Source organism: Poecilia latipinna, unplaced genomic scaffold, assembly GCF_001443285.1.
Source record: "Poecilia latipinna isolate Pla-1442-1.1 unplaced genomic scaffold, P_latipinna-1.0 Scaffold2816, whole genome shotgun sequence".
Classification (NCBI taxonomy): Eukaryota; Metazoa; Chordata; class Actinopteri; order Cyprinodontiformes; family Poeciliidae; genus Poecilia; species Poecilia latipinna.
Window position 1 is genome coordinate 89,275 of NW_015115432.1, and position 18,746 is coordinate 108,020.

General features: G+C 42.2%; 1 protein-coding gene and 1 long non-coding RNA gene across 5 annotated transcripts in view; one reads left to right on the plus strand and one right to left on the minus strand.

Moving 5' to 3' along the window:
* Positions 1-2,635: 2,635 nt before the first annotated feature.
* Positions 2,636-18,746, minus strand: part of tut4 (terminal uridylyl transferase 4) — a 26,381-nt gene continuing 10,270 nt past the window's right edge. For 2 of the 4 annotated variants that reach the window (XM_015021617.1, XM_015021618.1), the window contains exons 2-30: positions 17,013-17,428; positions 16,643-16,770; positions 16,066-16,182; positions 14,690-14,867; positions 14,512-14,600; positions 14,314-14,365; positions 13,845-13,914; positions 13,640-13,766; positions 13,057-13,176; positions 12,700-12,894; positions 11,608-11,782; positions 11,156-11,535; positions 10,294-10,444; positions 10,135-10,221; positions 9,503-9,606; positions 9,364-9,421; positions 9,183-9,286; positions 8,991-9,080; positions 8,462-8,575; positions 8,317-8,394; positions 7,546-7,723; positions 7,419-7,466; positions 6,540-6,622; positions 6,349-6,464; positions 5,232-5,386; positions 4,451-4,548; positions 3,591-4,110; positions 2,983-3,153; positions 2,636-2,905 (exon numbers count right to left, since the gene is read on the minus strand). In XM_015021617.1, coding sequence (XP_014877103.1) covers positions 2,817-2,905; positions 2,983-3,153; positions 3,591-4,110; positions 4,451-4,548; positions 5,232-5,386; positions 6,349-6,464; positions 6,540-6,622; positions 7,419-7,466; positions 7,546-7,723; positions 8,317-8,394; positions 8,462-8,575; positions 8,991-9,080; positions 9,183-9,286; positions 9,364-9,421; positions 9,503-9,606; positions 10,135-10,221; positions 10,294-10,444; positions 11,156-11,535; positions 11,608-11,782; positions 12,700-12,894; positions 13,057-13,176; positions 13,640-13,766; positions 13,845-13,914; positions 14,314-14,365; positions 14,512-14,600; positions 14,690-14,867; positions 16,066-16,182; positions 16,643-16,770; positions 17,013-17,394 — 4,257 coding nt within the window. In that variant the 5' untranslated portion in view covers positions 17,395-17,428 and the 3' untranslated portion in view covers positions 2,636-2,816. The remainder of the gene's footprint in view (positions 2,906-2,982; positions 3,154-3,590; positions 4,111-4,450; positions 4,549-5,231; positions 5,387-6,348; positions 6,465-6,539; positions 6,623-7,418; positions 7,467-7,545; positions 7,724-8,316; positions 8,395-8,461; positions 8,576-8,990; positions 9,081-9,182; positions 9,287-9,363; positions 9,422-9,502; positions 9,607-10,134; positions 10,222-10,293; positions 10,445-11,155; positions 11,536-11,607; positions 11,783-12,699; positions 12,895-13,056; positions 13,177-13,639; positions 13,767-13,844; positions 13,915-14,313; positions 14,366-14,511; positions 14,601-14,689; positions 14,868-16,065; positions 16,183-16,642; positions 16,771-17,012; positions 17,429-18,746) is intronic. The other 2 variants (XM_015021621.1, XM_015021620.1) reach the window with 2 other exon arrangements.
* Positions 8,530-18,746, plus strand: part of LOC106939266 (uncharacterized) — a 21,648-nt gene continuing 11,431 nt past the window's right edge. The window contains exon 1 of the long non-coding RNA XR_001422798.1: positions 8,530-8,612. This is a non-coding gene — a long non-coding RNA (uncharacterized LOC106939266). The remainder of the gene's footprint in view (positions 8,613-18,746) is intronic.

Here is an 18,746-nt window from a genome sequence, read left to right on the forward strand (position 1 = left end):
AGGTAAATTCGTGGAGGTTTAAGGTTTTCTGTGAACCAGTGATTTTAAACCCATGTTAATCCTGTTACAAATGGCATCAGATATTCTTCTTAAACTTCATTACACAAATATCACATTTTGTTTCATAGTTTTACTATGATTGATTGAGTCAACTGTGATGTAAAATAATGCAGAAAATATTTAAAAAGTGACCAATTTCCCTTTGAGAATGTTGGATATTAAGATGAAGATGGACGGAAGTCTGATTTCATTTTCCATTCACTGCTTGGGCTCCCTCTGGTGGAGGACAGTGGTACTACAGGATATTCATTTAGGACTCTAAAACAGTGGTCCCCAAACTACGGCCCGCGGGCCGGATCCGGCCCGCCTCTACATTTGGTCCGGCCCCCTGAACAATACCTGAGAACATTTAGATTTTTTTTCATATACTGGTATTTAATTCATAAATAGTGTTATTTTCTGGATTTTTTCTGTGAAGAACCGAGAAAGGGTTATTTGATTGTGCTTTCTAGAAAACAATACATTTTTACATTTAGGCACTCCTGCAATTGTCACAGTTTTTCTGTTGCAAACTGACTCCGGCCCCCCACCAGAGAAGGGAAAAGTTATGTGGCCCTCACAGGAAAAAGTTTGGTGACCCCTGCTCTAAAACCTAAAATACATTTTTAATCCGTTTAAACCTGATAATTGTCACCAAAATGCTTACTGAACATAAACGCATAAAAACAGAGAACTAAAGTATTTACTGAGGCCACACTTGAAATGTAGTAAACATTTTTTGTAAACACATTTAAGAGCAGAAGAAAACTTTTAAAAAAGGTGCAGCAATGTTTTGTCTTAAACTCGGAAACTAATAAAGTGTTTTGGTTAGTTTGCTATTTAAATTTTATCTAAATATTGATCTTGCAAATTATATATATTTAGTTTTAAGCTAGAAATTTAACTTGCCCTCTACCAGCTAAATATTTAGTTTCCTAGATAAATATTTAATTTGTATCAAAATATTTAATTTGTAAATTAAATATTTAGCTTAGTTACTAAATACTGAGATTAGAGGTAAATACTTCATTTTCTAATTATTTAGTTTGAAGCTAAATATTAAATTTGAAAACTAAATATTACTAAAATTTAGTAAGCAAGCTAAATAACTAATTTTTTGCACGAAACTAATTATTAATTTGTAGCTAAATATTTAATTTTTAAACTATTTAGTTTGCTAAAGTAGTTTGGAGCTAAACTTTTAACTCTAATTAAATATTTAGTTTGAAACTGTGACATTTATAATTGACTGAAATTACAGGCTAAATAAACGACACTAATGTTGTTAATCTTTTACTGTAACTTTTCCAATGCCACCCTGTATCTATGCTGCATTGTGTGATACAGATTTATACCTGAGCAGTTAGCTGGACATGGTGGATGTTAACCTTAACCTGTTTTTCCACAGAAAGTCGTCCTGAGGCAGAAATCTGGTCCTGTGCTGTCAGAGCTGACGTCTGACTGGCAGCTCATCTACCGGAGGTCACCGCAGGACGAAGCGTCCTCTCATCCTCCATCCGGCTGATTTCAATCCACTCTGAGATCATTCACCCGGTCTTTCAATGTTTTCCTCTCAAAAGTTTCTCACCATTTAGAAATAGAAACTTTAATTTTTATGAACTAATATTCCCAGAGCTGAAGTTTCTCAGTATAACTAAGTGTTCTGTATTTTTTAATGTCATTATTATTACGGATCCATTTCAGGTGAAACCTGACATGTTTCAGGTTTCACTGTAGAAAATGGATTTTAATTCACATTGCATGTGAAATATAAAAAGGATCTTCAATTTTGGAAAAGGACGTAATATTTTGACATTGTTGAGCCAATTATCACTGGCTGTTCTCAGCAGCAACATGATGAGTGCTTTGTTCTTCAAAAAGGCTTGAATTGGATTCGAGGGAGAAAAATAATTTTGAAGGCCACATATTGTCCCTCAACTGCAGTTTGGAAACTCCTGGTATCGATTTACCAACTATCCAAACTAGTGTTGAGCAACGCAAACCAACAATGCTTAACTAGCATTCATTATTTATTAGTGCTAACGGGTTAGCTAGTCTCCATTCAAATGTGAACCTTTAAAAGACTACAACTACTACATGTTCTATAACCTCAGCTAATGAATTTATGTTTTCATTTTATTCTCTACCGTCATCGTTACATTTCGTTCCTGTATGGAAATATTAATTTAGGGGGAACTATGTGTGCTAAACGCTAGCAAAAGTTTTTTTTTGCTAAAAGTTAGCATCCACTTAGCATTTTCCATATCCTGAAATAAACACCATTTCTAATTATTACTACACTGCATTTCTAAAACTCTTTCAGCTTTTCTTGTCCTCTTGTAAGTAATAAAGAGCAACACCAGAGTTGTTTGCTTTTTTCTTTATTTTTTCTTTGTATTTTCCTTTTTTTCCCCTTTTTTCTTGCTTTTGGCACTACATACTGACACGTTAGGTTGTTTTAAAAACAAACATCTATTCAAAGCCTTCATCTTTCAGCAAGCAAAGTATGAATACAGCTAATAAAAATAAAGGTTTACAATTTGTCCTCCTTTACACATAAAATAAAAACACTTTTTTTTCAGACCCCCTCAAAAACGGGGGCATTAAAATATTTAACATTTGTATCACAAATCAATGTAATGAGACCCAAAAAGTAAAACATAAAAACTGTACAAAAATGATAAAATTCATTTTCTTCTTCTTCTTAAAATTGTCCATGAGATCAGTTGATGCAAAGAGTACATGATTTTGCTCTATTACTGACCAAGAACTCTAAATCATTTCTTCTGCTGGATGTAATTCATGTTGACTGGATGCCGAACATGAGGAACCAGTGGGAAGTTCGGATTGGGATGCACCACAGAACCTTTAAAACAGGAGAACAGAATCAGTAAAACAGCTCATTTCCCCTGCAGACCACTGAGCCAGATCCTGCGGTCCGACCTGGAGCCATGAAGGTTTTTCCGGGCTGGAAGTCGCCGTTGCCCTGCTGGATGAAGTTCTGCGGCATCCGGTAGGGCCAGGAGGGAGACAGGCTGAACTGGGGCGGTTTGTTGTGCTCCCACAGCCGAGAGCCCTGGCTCACACCTTCAAACTGGACCTGGTGGCCCGGTTCTGTGACAAAAAATATTAAAACAAAGTTTTTTATTTCTCAGACATTCCTGTAATCTTCTGAAGTGAACATCTGGATAATTCAGGAATGAACAACTTTATGTTTCTTTGATGCTTGTTTTACTTACTACACTGCAAAAAATCAAAATCTTACCCAGTATTTTTGTCTAGTTTCTGGTGCAAATATCTTAGTACCGTTTAAATAAGACAAAACTAACTTGCATACATTTTTTAGCAAGATGTAGGAACTTGTTTTAAGTAAATAATTCCTTAATATTGATGAAAAAGTTCTAGTTCCACTGGCAAATTATTTCACTTATGGGAAAAATGTTACAGAAGCTGTAAAACAAAGATTAAACTTTGCTGGTGTGAACGCACCGTTAGCATAATGGATGTTAGATTAGCATGAAGCTGCTGCTGAGTCATCAAACAGGAAGTACCTGACTTCACCACCGTGCCGTTTCCCATCAGGGACCCCGGCTGCGCCATGTGGTTGTGCCACTGCCCGTCCCGACCCGCCGCCGCCATGCCCATCTGCCGCCCCGCTGCCGGCTGGGCGAAGATGATGCTCGGGTCGTTCAGGTTCACGGAGCCGCCGCCGCCCGTTCCCGTGGGGCTGCCGTTCGCCGACACGGAGCGCAGGGCAAAGGTCAGGCCGGGCGGCGACGGGCCGCCGGCGGAGGACGAGGCGAGGACGGGGCCGTGGATGGGCCAGGAGGAGGAGGCGATGTGGGACTGGTGGGAGGGCAGCAGCCCCAGGGCGCCGAGCGCGGCGGGGTGGAACTGGCCCGGGTGGGAGGAGGGGAAGCTGAAGAGGGACAGCGGGACCTGGGGGGGGCCGACGCAGCCGGGTTTACTGTGGGACGTCTGGGGGGAGCCGGAGGACAGCGGGGAGCCGTGGGGGACGGCGGCGGGCTGCGGGGAGTAGGGCGGAGTCTGACGACTGTCCGACTGAAAGAACCGAAACAGAGAGCCGTGATACACAAATGATAAAACAACCATAAACACCAAGGTGACGGAGCGATAGGGCCGGTGGAGACAGGAAGGAAAACGGTGCCGATTTCTGACAATATAACTCAAGAAAAACATTTTGGAAAAAAACACAGGCATTTCTAAGTTTGAAAAGTCAAATATTTTGCTAAGAAAAGTTACAATTTTCTGAGTATCAACAGTCTAATTTTCTAAATTTAGGTTTTTAATTAAACGTTAGATTACATTTTATTGCAAACCTTGAAAAACAAATTCAAGCTGAAGCATTTTTCAGGATGTGAAGCAAACGGACCGAACAGTTTGAACTCACACATTCAGAAGGTTGTCTGGTTCTTCCTGGAGAGTCGGCCGCCGCCGGAGGGATCGGGATGGACTGGGAGTTCGCCACGCTGCGCACCATCAGAGGAGCTGCAGCGAAAAGCAGAAACCCTGCAGGTCCATTACAGCTGTCAGTGTTGGTTTCAGACACAGCAGGATAAAATCACTGAAGAGTTCATCAAACCACAGAGGACAGAAAGAGGCCCACAGCATCACAGATACCACACCTTACCTAACAGTTAGGAACTTTTCCAGATGTTCTGCTTATGTCACAGATTGCTTTTCCACCTGATAATTTGGTAAACTCAGTTCGATTTTGGACCAAAGTTGTAACATTTGTTACGTTTCCAGCTGCTGTGGTTCTCTTGTGTCAAACCAACCAAACACACTCAAAAACCTGTTCCCCTCCTGGCCTGTGGGGGCGCTGCACCAAGAACCACTGAAGGAAACGACACCAAAACCCTTGAAGACGCTGAGCGCAGCTTCCTTCTTCAGAAAATGTAAACTAAAATGGAGGCATCAGATTTTAGCTTTTGTCTTTGGCTAAAAACCATCAGTTACTTCTTCCACCAGTGAGTTTGGTTGTTTTTACCCAGGATGGAAGAATTTGGAAGCCATTTTTCATTAATATCTTTAAAGTGAGTTGGTTGACACCAAATTGGCCTGGTTGACCTTTTGACCTTTGGCTTTCACAAACAGCTCCTAAACAAAGCAGCAGAAAGGAACTGCTGGACCTGGGGAGTGTTTTTACTGACGCACGGCCCTCTGCTTACTGGGGGCGGCGGCGTTCCTCTGTTTGAGGTGGCGGTTCTCGGGACAGTCCCGCCGTACGTGTCCCATGTCCCCGCACTGGAAGCAGCGTCTGTCCTTCGGCTCCCGCTCGTCCTCCTTGGAGTCCTCGTCCTTCTCGTTTTCCTTCTTCTTCACCCTGAAGGAAAAAACAAGAAAACAAATAAAAACCTGCAGCGTGTGAAGGTCCAAAGCTTTTCATCATGGGGGCAAATGACTGTTTTACTGCGAGAAAGACTTTTAATTCTCACTTTGCTTTTGGTTCATTGAACTAATTTATTCTCGGAATAAGAACAGGGTTTGGGTCACTTTCTTTCAAAGCGTTTGCTTTAAAAGCAGTTTAATAAATTAGAAAAAGCTGATTTTGGTGCATTAAAGTCAAAAAGAGAAAGAAAAACAAGCAGACAAAGAAAACGTCTGAGTTTGAAATGTCAGGAATTTGAGAAAAAAAAAAGTTTTTTTAATTGTAAAATTTAACATTTTTGACTTTTGTAAATTTTCCTGAGTTTCAACTTTTCAATCTAACAAATTTCCAAGAAAATTTTCTGAGATTTTTTTGGCAGAAATTTCTTCTTTGTTTTATTTTCTACCCAGAATTGGTCCTAATAATCAATCGCACAAAATTAACTTGCACGTAACTTTTCAGGTAGAAACAGAAGTTTGTTTTAATCTTGATGAAAAAATACCAAATCCATCTTCAGATTATTTCACTTATAATATTTTTCCCAAGTTATAAGTGAAATAATTTTCCAGTGGAACTGGTACTTTTTAAAATCAATATTAAAGGAACTATTGACTTAAAACAAGCTCCTAAAATGTTACTTGTAAATTAATTTTGTATTACTTCCATCGTAATAAGATGTTTGCACTAGAAACTGACCAAGAATCCTTGGTAAAACTTTGTGCTTTTGCAGTGCATCTGCATCAAGCACCAACACTGAACGGATCAGATTTGCGTCATTCTTGAATTGCAGTCGGACCGCAGAAAAATCAGACCAAGGGCCACAAATGGCCCCCGGACCACACTTTGGACACCAGCTAAAGCATGAAGTTCTTCCTCCTTCTGCCTTTAGCATAAAGGACAAACTGTCAGAGGACGACCTGCGTCTCTTCGGGCAGTCCTTCATGTAATGTCCGATCTTCCCGCAGATCCGGCAGCAGCGGTCGTTGGGCGCCAGCTCGCCGTCGGTCAGCACCTTCGAGTCGAAGAAGTATTCCTGCAGAGGAAGGCGGCGCAGATTTAACCCCCGGCTCATCAGGAAGCCTGAGAGGGAAAGCGTGGAGGAACGTACCACTTCGGTGCCGGGGATGGGAATGAACGGCGTTCCAAACAGCTTCCGCCCGTTGATGAACGCCTTCATGATGAAGTTCGTCACTGAGGGGTGGAAAAAAATCCATCCAGCTTAAAATCTGAAGATGCTAAACATTTCCTGTAATAAATCTGTGCAGAACTGATGTTAATAAAAAAACATCTGATAAATCTGAATAGTGCAAATCGAACTGTTTGGAAATGGATGTGGGGTTCCTCAGGGCTCAGTCCCCGGCCCACTGCCATTCTACAGGCACAAATAAAATCTGTTTTTACAAATCAAACCAAACTCCAAATGCAGAAACGCTGAATAAAACACTGAACTTTATGATTCAATTCTATGCTGAATCAAACTGAAATAACTTTTTTCATCATGAAGTTTCTCTTTAAAGCTTTTCCAGCATCGTCTTGTACATGGTGATAAACTTGGCTCTTGCCTCCATTGTAATAAAGATGATATAACAGAAAATATAAACAGATAATACATAAAAACTAGTCAGATATGAACCAAATATTCAGTCAAAAAAAGAAAAATGTGTTGCTAAAAATCTGTGAGAACAGACTGGAAACATTAAAGCTGCAAAGTATAACTCTTATAAAAGTATGTTTTTAAATATTTGCCCCATTTCGTGATACAAGAGATAATCTGTGAAAAGAAAAATAAGTTGCTCCTCTGAACTGGATTTATTTAACACATTTGCTTCATTCGGTGAGATAAATCTTTAGTTTTTACTCATCAAACTGTATCTGCTGGTTCAGATCTAGTTTTATTTTAACTCTCAGATGATATACTGAGACTTTATTAAATCTGCACCGATGAAGTGCAGATTTAATAAATGTGAGTTTTGTTTTTCAGACTTACTTTTACGCGACACTCCAGCACCGAGATTATGATTCAAGTCAAATGGATCTGGGAACAGAAAACATGGGAAGGTAAACAAACCGCTGGCGGAGTTTAGCAGCAGGTGAATGCAAAGCCGCCCGATCACCTTCGATGGCGATGCATTTGCTGGTCCACTGTTTTTCAAACGTGGTGAGGCGTTTGTGCTGCCGGATGCTGATGACGTGCTCCTTGAAGTCGAACTCTTCGGTGTAGAAGCGCAGCAGGCCGAGCCACAGCTCCCCCACCGACTCGGTGTTGGGCTGCCGGTCGGCCAGCCGCTGACGCTGCGCAACAAGAACAAGGCTGAGAAACCTGCCACCAGGTAAACGTTTCACACCAGCCAATAGATAATTATTGATGAGTTTATTTGTTTTAAATATCTGAAATGCAGCCAAACTGGTGTCATGTCTTTCCTCTTTTGTCCAGTTTTCACTTTATGCAGTTTTTTTATTTTTAAGCAGTTACAAGCGACGGTGAGGAAACTTGAAACTGCTGCTGCGCAAGTTACCCAGCAGGCCGTTGCTAGGCAACCGGAGCTGGAGGGGAACTTCAAACTGCTTTTTACCCAGCAGGCCGTTGCTAGGCAACCAGAGCTGGAGGGGAACTTCAAACTGCTTTTTACCCAGCAGGCCGTTGCTAGGCATCCAAAGAGTGAGTGAGTTAGCTGACTCCAACCCGGCTTCGCTCGCTGTGAGAGGTGGACCAGCTAAAGTCTTTCCTCTGCCTACATCCCCCAGAATGCAGTGCGGTTCTGGATCGAAGCTTACTGAATATTCTATCAGATGTCTGTAGATATTGATCAGGTGTCTGAATGACACATATTGTTGCTGATTTATTGTCCAGCCCTACATCAGACCGGATGTCAGAGAATCCTCACCAGTTTGTCCAGGTCGTCACAGAAGAAAGCGTTCCAGCCGTCCACCATCCGCTGGGGAACCGTCTGACCGTCGAAGATCTGGAGCAGGGAAGGTCAAAGGTTAGCTCACATTTCAGACCAAAGGTCTCTGATCATAGGGCTTTACCTCCTGCAGGACGGGGATGACTGGCGGCTGCCTCTGCTGCAGGAAGTAGAGCACCATCAGGATGTAGGCGTAAGATGAGAGGCTTCCTCTGGAGGCGTCGCCGATGTCGCAGCGCTGAGGAGACACAGACGGTCAGAGTCCAATAACTAAAGTTTAGCAGAAAAACCGGAGGAACGTCTGGGAAAGAGCAGCTGTCTGCAGGCAATAAGGACGCACCGATCCACTTCTAAAGAAATCTACGATTCAGACGCCTGAGGTCCAGTATCAGCTGATCTGATGCACAATAAACACCTGAACTGATTTAAATTGTTTCTTACTCACTTTTTTTTGATGCAACGTTACATTAAAAATATAATTATTTACCAATAATGCAAAAATATTCACTAAATAATGAAACTATTAAAGCAAAGTTGCATTAAATGTGACATTATTTAGTTCCTAAACTCTTCCCTGTCATCTTACGCTCAGTAGATAAACTGTTATCGTTGTTTCTGACTTGATTTAAACGGTTAAACGTTTCTTAACAAACCTTTGCGAACACCTTGATGGTGTATCCCAGGAACTGAACCCGGGGATCCAGCGCTGCGTACGTCGCCAGCATCCTGGTGTTGTGTTGAGCCTAAACAAACAATTTGTCCAAATGAGTTCAGAACGGAGACGTTTGGAGAGGAAGGAAGGAAGTTCCTGCAAAGGACGCTGGGAAACGTCGTCCGCCACTGACCAGCGTGTTGTAGAGGCTGATGTCTCCCTCCAAACCGCTCTGTCTGTGTTCAAACTTCACGATAGGCACTTTGGCTGTGGTGATGGGCAGGATGTTCCTCAGACCTGAGCAGCAAGGGAAATATGGGGCAACATCAGTGGAAAACGTAATAAAAGCCAACCAACCAATCAGCTGAACTCACCTGCATGCTTCTTCAGCACCTTGGCGAGGCCTTCGATGATTTCCTTACAGTTCAGCTTCTGTTCAGAAATGAAAGATAAAACCGGGTTACGGCACGCAGTCGGCTCATTTCGTCAGACGTCTGCTCTGAACCCGCCCACCTCCGCCGTCTCGTGACCCTCCAGGGTCATGCAGATGTCGAGGTCGCTGTCACGGAAACCAAACCCGTTCTTGGAAGAGCCGAATAAGCAGAGCTGGGCTTTATCTGCAGCAGAAAGACGTCAGAAAGCATCAGACAAATAGTTTTATTTACGTCTAAAGACGACAAAAAACAAGTTAACTGGAAGAAAAAGTTCAAGTTTGAGGAAAAACTCAGAGTTTTAATAGTAAAATAACATTTCCTATAATAATAATCCTGTCAGTTTGGGACTGAAGGAGTCAATAAATTAAAATTTTATTCTTAATTCATGTCAGTGAAATAATCTTTCAGTAGAACCAGAACTTTATCACCAACATTAAGGAATAAATGCCTTAAAACAAACTTTCATATCTTAATGAAAAGTCATTAGTTATTTAAAATGTACTGAGATATTTACATTAGAAACTCGACCAAAATCACTTTGATTCTGTGTTTTTTCAGTGTAAGTGGTTGTCAATGATCTAAAAGGACGCATTTTATTTCTATTTCATTTACTTACTTTATTAATTTAGCTAAAATTTGTTTCATTTTTTAATCGATCTTATTAACTTTTTAAATCTCCAGCAGCAGCTGTGGGTTTGGCCGTTTCCTCACCGTTGTACTCCTTCCTGATGAACCGCTCCAGTCCAGCCAGGATCTGCTCCCGGTTCTGCTGCTCGATGTGCGACGGCGACAGTTTATCTGCAACGATTCAGCCAGGATCATGTTAGCTTCGCTGCTGTTAGCGTTAGCATCAGCGTTAGCTGTACGTACAGAAGCAGAATCTGCAGAGTCCGTCCAGAATGTTCCTGAAGCGCTCGTTCATGGGAGGCAGCGGCTTCAGCTCGATCTTCTTGAAGTCTTCGGGACATTCGTCCTTCAGGTGGCCGTCCCGCTTGCAGATGCTGCAGACGACGGTCGGAGGCTGCAAAAAACCGGACAAAATTCAGGTACCGTGATAAAATCTGATTTTATTAAATGTATTTTTGGCTTTCTTTTATCAAAAAGAAATTACAAATTACAGAAATTATTTTTAAAAAGTGGCTTTTACTTAAATCATCCCTTCTGCTAGTTGTACAACGGAGTATCAAGATACGAGAAGTTTTGTTTACTTACGAGAACGTAGTCATAATATTTAAAACTAAAACATTTTACCAGAAAAATCGTCAAAAATTATTAGAAAAAGTTTGAATGAGTTAAAAAGTTTAGCTCAGTTTGCTAATTCTTCACAACAGTTGTTTACATGATTGTTTCAAAGTCCTGCTACTAATAACAATAATAATAATAATAATAATAATAATAATAATAATAATTTGATGCTTATGTGTTAAAAGATTTAAATATTAGCTGTAAAACTTATACTGACATATAACTTCACAAGATGCTCAATATTTTTTATTTTTTTATCAATATTTTTATTTTTTATTTTTTCAATGACTTTATTCTGGTAATTTTATGACTTTATTGTTGTTTGGTAATAATTAACTTTGCTGGATGATAATTTGTCCCAGAAATTATTGCGATAATGTCGTCATGTTGACAGCAGAACGTTTTCTAACTGGGACTGAAAATCATCTTAAAAATCTGATGTGGTGATTTTCAGCCATCTTGTCCAGCTCTTCGATGTGTGATTTACCTTCCCGCCAGTGAAAATCATCTTATCGAACACGTAGTGCAGGTCAGCAGGCCCCTCCTCCTCCTCCTCTTCCTCGCTGTCCGGCAGCCCTTTGGGCGACGACGACGGTTTGCTGCCATCGTTCAGAACCAAATCATCCAGGCTCTTCTCCAGGTCTGAGCCGTCCTCTTCGTCCCCGCTGTCGTCCTCTCTCTGACTTCCCTCAGGTTTCTCGTTGTCCTCCTGTCCCTCCGGTCTCCATCCGTCTCCCGTCTTCTTGGCGCCTCTCCTCTGAGGACAGGCGAAGTATTTGTAGGCGCTGCGGAAACGCTCCTGGATGTACTCGAACACCATTTGGCTGTTCAGGCTCCGCGCAACGTTTCTCTTCAAGGCAAACGGATCTGGAACCAGAAAACAAGACGTGAGTTTCTGCGGTTCTTCCCGGCCGCTTCTGTGACTTGGGTCGTTCTCACCTTCGATGGCGAGCCGGCGGCGGGGCCAGTTCTTGGCGTCCCGGGAGAGCAGCTCCTTCAGGCGGATGCTGATGATCTTCTCCTCCAGAGGAAACTCAAGCGTGTAGAAACGGAGAAGCTCCAGCCACAGCTGGCCCAGCGACGCGCCTTTCCCTTCGGCCAGCATCAGGCGGCTCTGAGAGGAAGCAGCCAGAGTCAGACTGAGGGAGAGCTCACACCTCGCAGTCAGAAGAACCGGTCCGACTGGAGACCAAACATCTTTTACATTTTCCACTTCAAACCAACCAAACCCTGTGAGCGACCTGTTCCCCTCCTGGCCTGTGGGGGCGCTGCACCAAGAACCACTGAAGGAAATGGCACAAAAACTTCTGAAGACACTGAGAGCAACTTCCTTCTTCATGAAATTGGTTGGAGGATTTCTTTTCTGTAAAAGACTTCGACTCATTTTTCTAACGCTAGGCTAGCATGTTTGTTTTGGTTGATTTTACCCAGAATGCCCTGCGGTAGGGCTGGGAAATAAATGAATTAAACCCCTTAATCTTACCACAACGGCATCAAATGGACTTTGGAGCGTGTTACTAGTTAGGCCGGTTTTATCAGACTCCAGTCCGTTTGTCTAGAGAGTCCGGTTCGTTGGTGTAGGCGTGAATGCTAATCGACGTGAGAAGCTAACTCTGGTCTGCCTGCAAACCTCCGTCTGGGTTCGGCAGAAGTGAACACTGGTGCGGTTTGAATGCGTATGTGAACACCAAGCGGACTGGAGACGGCTCCAAAAGCAGGAAGTGGACTACAGTGCAGGGCATTCTGGGTAAATACAACCAAAACAAGAATGCTAGCTTAGCGATAGCAGGAGAAATGACCCGTGATCCTTTGGCAAATACAAATAATCGCTAAAATCTGACACTATTCCATCGTTGTTTACATTTTCTGAAGAAGGAAGTTGCTCTCAGTGTCTTCAGAGGTTTTTGTGTTGTTTCCTTCAGTGGTTCTTGGTGCAGCGCCCCCACAGGCCAGGAGGGGAACAGGTTGGTTTGAGTCAGAGAACCACAGCAGCTGAAGATGTAACAGATGTTATCAGCAGTGAAAACTCACCAGGCCCTCTGTGTGGCGAGCGTCATCAGACTTCTTCTGCTCCGGTTTCGATCCTCCTTCTGCTTTGGATTCGTTCCGGTTCTCCCCTCGTCCCTCCGTGGAGGTCGGAGGTCGGTGCTCCCACTTCACGAACATGTCCAGAACTATTCCAGTCAGATGATACTCGTCCACTCGCTTCACGTCGAAGCCGTCGATCTGGAACAGACGAATCAGAGGTTAGAGAGGCTTCTCAGAAAAATCCACACTTACTCTGCAGGTTTGCTGAATTAATCTGTTAGAGAAAATTATTCTTTAAAAATTATTCCTTTTTCTGTCTGTAAAGTTGCATAAAATCCAGTATTTTTGTGATTCTCCCACCCAGGATCCCAGGTAGACGGGGAGGACAGGATCGCTCCTCTGCTGCAGGAAGAAGATGACCATGAGGGCGAAGGAATACGACGGGATGCCGCCTTCAGCCTGGCAGTCGATGTGACACAGCTGGACAGAAACAAACAAAAAAACACATTTTCATTTAACTGTTCCGTCATCGGCTGGCTTTAAACTGATTCCACTGAATTAAAGCACAACAGAATGTGCTTTTATTCCTTAAGAGGATTCAGTGTTAGTGTTTTATTCTGTTAAATATAAATCACTAAACTAAACAGAGTTTTGGTTGAAATATTTTCACCAAAGGAAAAAATCAAATCTGTTCGTTTTCCTCCCTGAAGGAAAGAAAGTAGGAAGGAAGGAGGAAATTAACACAAAACAGAAACGAAGTAAATGTTTTCATCTTCAGCTTCTTTCTCAGAGTGGAAACAACTCTGAGTGCTAGCTAAAGGCTAGCAGCTAAAGGCTAGCAGCTAAAGGCTAACAGCTGCACCACCTGACCTCCACCTTACATCAGGTGAAGATCTCTGGCCTCCTCTGCCTCAGAAACACCAGCAGGGGGCGCCATCCTTACCCTCGCCCAGTAGCGGAAGGCCAGGACCAGTGGAACCAGTCTGGGCTCCAGTTTAGCCAGAGCAGCCAGGTGATTGGTGGTGAGGCAAGCGACATCATTTCCTGCGCTCACTTTACAGATCAGGCCGCTGAATAAAAACAGAAAGCAGAGAAACTGAAGCGGTGGGTCTGGAGGCTCCTGGTCATAAAAATCCAGATTCTCTGACCTGCTGCGATCCCGACAGAACACGGCGGGAACTTTGGCGTGAAAATCCGACTCGACTTCTGAATATTCAGCTAACAGGAAACAAGAAAACGTCAGAATTATGTTCAAAACAAACAGGAATCATTAATAACTATGACGACGGAGTATTTGGGACAAACTAAGAAACAAGAATAAAATCATGATATTCAATAATAATAAAGTTCAAATTATTACCAGATTAAACTCAAAATATGAGGATAAAGTTACACGACAAAGTTGGAAAAATATAAAAATAAAGTCCAAATATCAGGAGAAATGAAGCAGCAAGAGCGGAAACGCTGAGTGAGAAGTTTCACTTTAGTTTATTCTGATGATATTACGCCTTTATTCTTAAAATAAAAAAAAGTCTGCCTCTGTTCCTTTTTGATATTTTATTTATCTAAATTTAAACCAAACAAACAATAAAATGAAGTAGAGGAAGAAAAACTTACGTCTGTTTTTGAGGATTTCCAGAACCTGAATCAGAACCTCAGGTTGTGTCATCTGAAGAGAGAAGGTAAACAATGAGATTTATGGTGGAAAGATAAATAAAAACATAAACAGAAGATAAATAAAAACATAAACAGAAGATAAATAAAAACATAAACAGAAGATAAATAAAACATGAGCAGAATTAGCCTCAGACTGACGGTGGAGGGGTAGGTGACGTCGACGTTGATGTCGCTCGTCTTGAAGGCGAACCGTGTGAGACAGGAGCCGTAGAGCCGGAGGGAACAGGCTGCAGAGAAACATCAGATCTCAGTCTGAGCTGCAGCGTCAGCTGATGACGTCACAACCAGCTGATGATGTCACCACCAGGAGCCCGACCTGACAGGTGTGTCTTTATGACCTCCTCCATCCGCGCCACGACGGACGCGCGCTCCTCGAAGTCCTGCTCTGAGATCCCCTGCTGCCTGGCCATCTCCATGACGGCGGCGTCCACCGCCCGCAGCTGGCCAGCAGAGGGCGCCGGCAGCGCCCGCAGCTCCGTCTCCTCCTGCTTTTCCTGCAGGGGGCGCCGCCACAATGCCAACCAACCAGACAGGAAGGCCGGGCGAAGTTAACAATCATCAACTGTTTTCACTTATTTAGCCTACAAGTTACTTTCTTAACTACAGAAATTACAATTCTTCAAATCAAATCAAACTTTATTTGTGTCGCACGTTTCAGCAACAAGGCAGTTCAAAGTTTTTACATCATAAAGCACTAAAATCAACTCCTGAAATATGACATTTTACACATCACAGTGTTAGTTTCATTTACTACGTCCAGATCCAAGCAGCTGGTTTTAGTCTGGATTTAAAGGAGCTCAGGGTTTCGGCTGTTTTGCAGTTTTCTGGTAGTTTGTTCCAGATCTGTGGAGCATAGAAGCTGAAAGCTGCTTCTCCATGTTTGGTTCTGGTTCTGGTTCTTCATTGAAGCTAAAAGATGCAGCTAAAAAAACAAACAATCTAATACCATTTTTAATGGCGCACAAAGTTTTAAAGTGCAGCAGCGATTTATCTACTAAACCTGGAGCAGGAACATGTATTTAAATACCGACCAGGACCTTCCTCCAGGCGCTGATGGTGATGCAGCCGATCTTTATGGATTAGAGACCCACACGGGTTCCAGTGGTTCTGGGTTTTTCATTATAGTTCAGTTTAATTTCTCTGTGACTTTGTCTTTAATTCAGTTAGTTCTAATTAGTTTTTAAAGTGTGTTTGATTGTTTTTACTGGCCATTATTAGTTAAATATTATTTAGAGGTTTATGGAGCAAATTAATCTGATGTTAGCTGCTCGTGTGCAGAAAAATGCAATAAATAAATAAATTTCACATCAGTTTGAAGATTAGATTAAATTAACACGAAAACGAAGGATATCAATAATTTTAGTATGTTTTAGTTTTATAAACAGTTTTATGCAGCTTCATTCATTTTTATTTCAGTTAATAAAAATGTTTTCTCCATTTCTGTTTCCGTTAGTTTTAATAAACTATAATGTTCAGTTTGACCCAACAAGTACCAAATGAAACAAAAAGTAAAATAAAACCAGTTTTCAGCGAACGTGTCACTTTGTTTCTGTGTTTCCAGAAACTAATTCTCCATTTTTGGATTTTACTTCAGTTCCTGCATGTTTACATTGTTCCCCTCAAAAACGAAAAACAAAAGAAAATGTTGTGAATATATTAACATCTGGGATGAAGCAAAGCGGCGGAACGAACCGTCATGTTCTTCTTGTGGCGTTTCTCCTTGATGTGCTTGTAGGCGCCGTGGACGTTCTCGATGTGCACAGAGCAAACTTTGCATAAGTACTGGTAGTTTGGGTACTCAGGGCTCGGCTGGGGAGCAGGGAGGCTTCGTTAGCAACAAAACCGCTTCAGCGTCAAGGAAATCATCAATATGTTGTCTAAAAACAGTCTGAGCTACTCATCTAGAAACACATTTCTAGGCTAGTTAGCGTTAGAGCGCATTTCTGAGCAACAGAAGTTTGTTTCTCATAAAGAAAAATAGAAAGTACACCCTCTGTAAAGGTTCAACTGATCAGAATATAGTAAAAAGATCGATACCAGATCGATACGACGCAGGAGGAAAACAGGGAGGAAACGAAAGCAGCAGCGTTTTCCTAACTGTCTGAGCTCATGGCTGACGTCTCCATGACGTCGGCTTCAAACCGACCAGAACCGTTTCTATAGTAACCGGATCAGGTTTTAATGACAATATGGGTGCACTTAGTTTCTCAGTTTTGCGTTGCGGATTAAGGATGGATCAGTAATCTGTCGGATCATCTGAGCGCGTTACCTTGGCGACCCGGTGGATGTGATCTCTGTGGAGCCGCTCCTCCACCTGCCGCAGACCCAGCTGCTGCTCCGCCTCCTCCGCCGCCAGCCGCGCCTCGTCCCCCGCCTGCGCAGACGCAGCTTTCACCGCTGCAGAAACACACACACCAGACATAACCCCTCAGTGTGACGTCACACACACACACACACACATCAGACATAAACCCCCAGCGTGACATCTCACACACACACACACACACACACACACACATATCAGACATAAACCCTCAGCGTGACATCTCACACACACACACACACACACATCAGACCCAGATTCCTCTGGAGGGGAAAAGCTGCCAGCTAAACGTCGTGAAGTAACCCGAGCGACCCACCGTGGGATTTCTCTCTCGCTGTGGCCCCCACGGAGCCTTTCGCCCGTTCAGGAGTGACGGGCGGAACCGGAGCGCCCTCTGCTGGCTGGGCCATTTTGGACTCGACCCCCTTCCCTTTGCCTCTCTCCCCAGAACCGGTCCGGCCGCTCAGCCTGGACGGACGACTTTTCTTCTTCTCCAGGGAGTTTTCTGGGAAAGCGCCGGCCGCCGTGCGGCTCGCCACGCCGCCGCCGCTCCGCTCGTCTTTGGCGGCGGTGAGGTTCTCCTTGCTGCGCAGCGCCGACTTGACGCCATCTTTGTTTGGCTTCTGAGCGGACAATGCCTTGGCTCCTCTGGACTGGGACGGTTTGACCGTTTTCACTGAACTGACGGACTCGTCCATCGCTCTGGTCCTGCTGCTCTCCACCAGGTCGGACCTGAACACCAGAACCACAAACAGCATCAGTATCGGCTTCGGTATCGTCCTGATCGGTGCATCGATTACCGTTATGATCCCAAACTAGGGCTGGGCCATAAATCTGTCTTATTAAATAATCACATTTATGGTTTTGAAAATATCATTTTTAGAAAGTCAGGATTTTTTCCACCAATGAACTCTTTGTGTTCAGAGTGACGGCGGCCATCTTGTTTTACTATTTATTTATAACGAGTTTCGCTGGACGATAAATTTATACAGAAGTTATTGCAAAGAATAATAATATTGTTGTTTTCATGCAATTTTCAAGTGATATAATGATAATAATGCAAGAACAGTTTCTCAAAAATCAGTAAACTTTAAATTCTAATTAACATTTAACACTGGGAGAAATTTTAAATATGCTAATTAAACAAACAAAACAACAACAATTACAAAGGATCATGTTGGAGATAAGTATCAAACTATATTAATGTGAATTTTAAACAAACATTTGTGACATTTGTATGCAGAAACAACTGCACCAAAAAAAACAAACCTGATGAGTCAATAAGCTTCACAATACAATTTTTTGCACCAAAGAACTAATAATAACAAACACTGAGGCTCTTTAAATGTGTATATACTTGACATTTTAAATTGACATTTATGACTGTATATGTCTTAGACCAGCAGATATTAGCAGGCTCATTGTGAGGGAACGCAACAGAACATTTTACCTCATGTCCCTTTGGGGGCTCCGTATTATATGTATAAAAAATTAACCCATCCAAATTTAATCTGATCAAAATGTTTTTTTTTCTTTACAGCTAAAGTGAATAGTGTGTTTCTTTTCTTTTACAACCAATCCCATCAGGTTTTGCTATCAAAATCAAGCTACCGCCTAGCAAAAAATATATAGAAATATATATTTTAAGTGCTTAAAGCTAAATTAATTGCTTAAAGACAATTAAAAAAAAACTACAGAAAGAAACAAGTTACATTATAATGTGGAAAACATAAAACACTTTGACATCAAGTGTCAAACTGCTAAAACAAAAATGTATTTAATCTGTGATCAACTTCTTTTTGGGAAATTTGCAGAAACATTTTGCAAAAACCAACCCTGATGTTTCCCACTTTAATTTTTTCTCTTTATTTCCTGTCAGGTTTTGCGTGCAGCAGACTGAACTGGTTTCACTCCAGGTAGATTGTAAACCCTTCAAAAGTAAAACTGGAACTGACAGCGCAGAACTCAAAGAAAACAGCAAGTAAATCCGTAGTTATGCACTTCATTTAGATATTAGAAACAACCACACCAATAACAATAACAGTAGTAA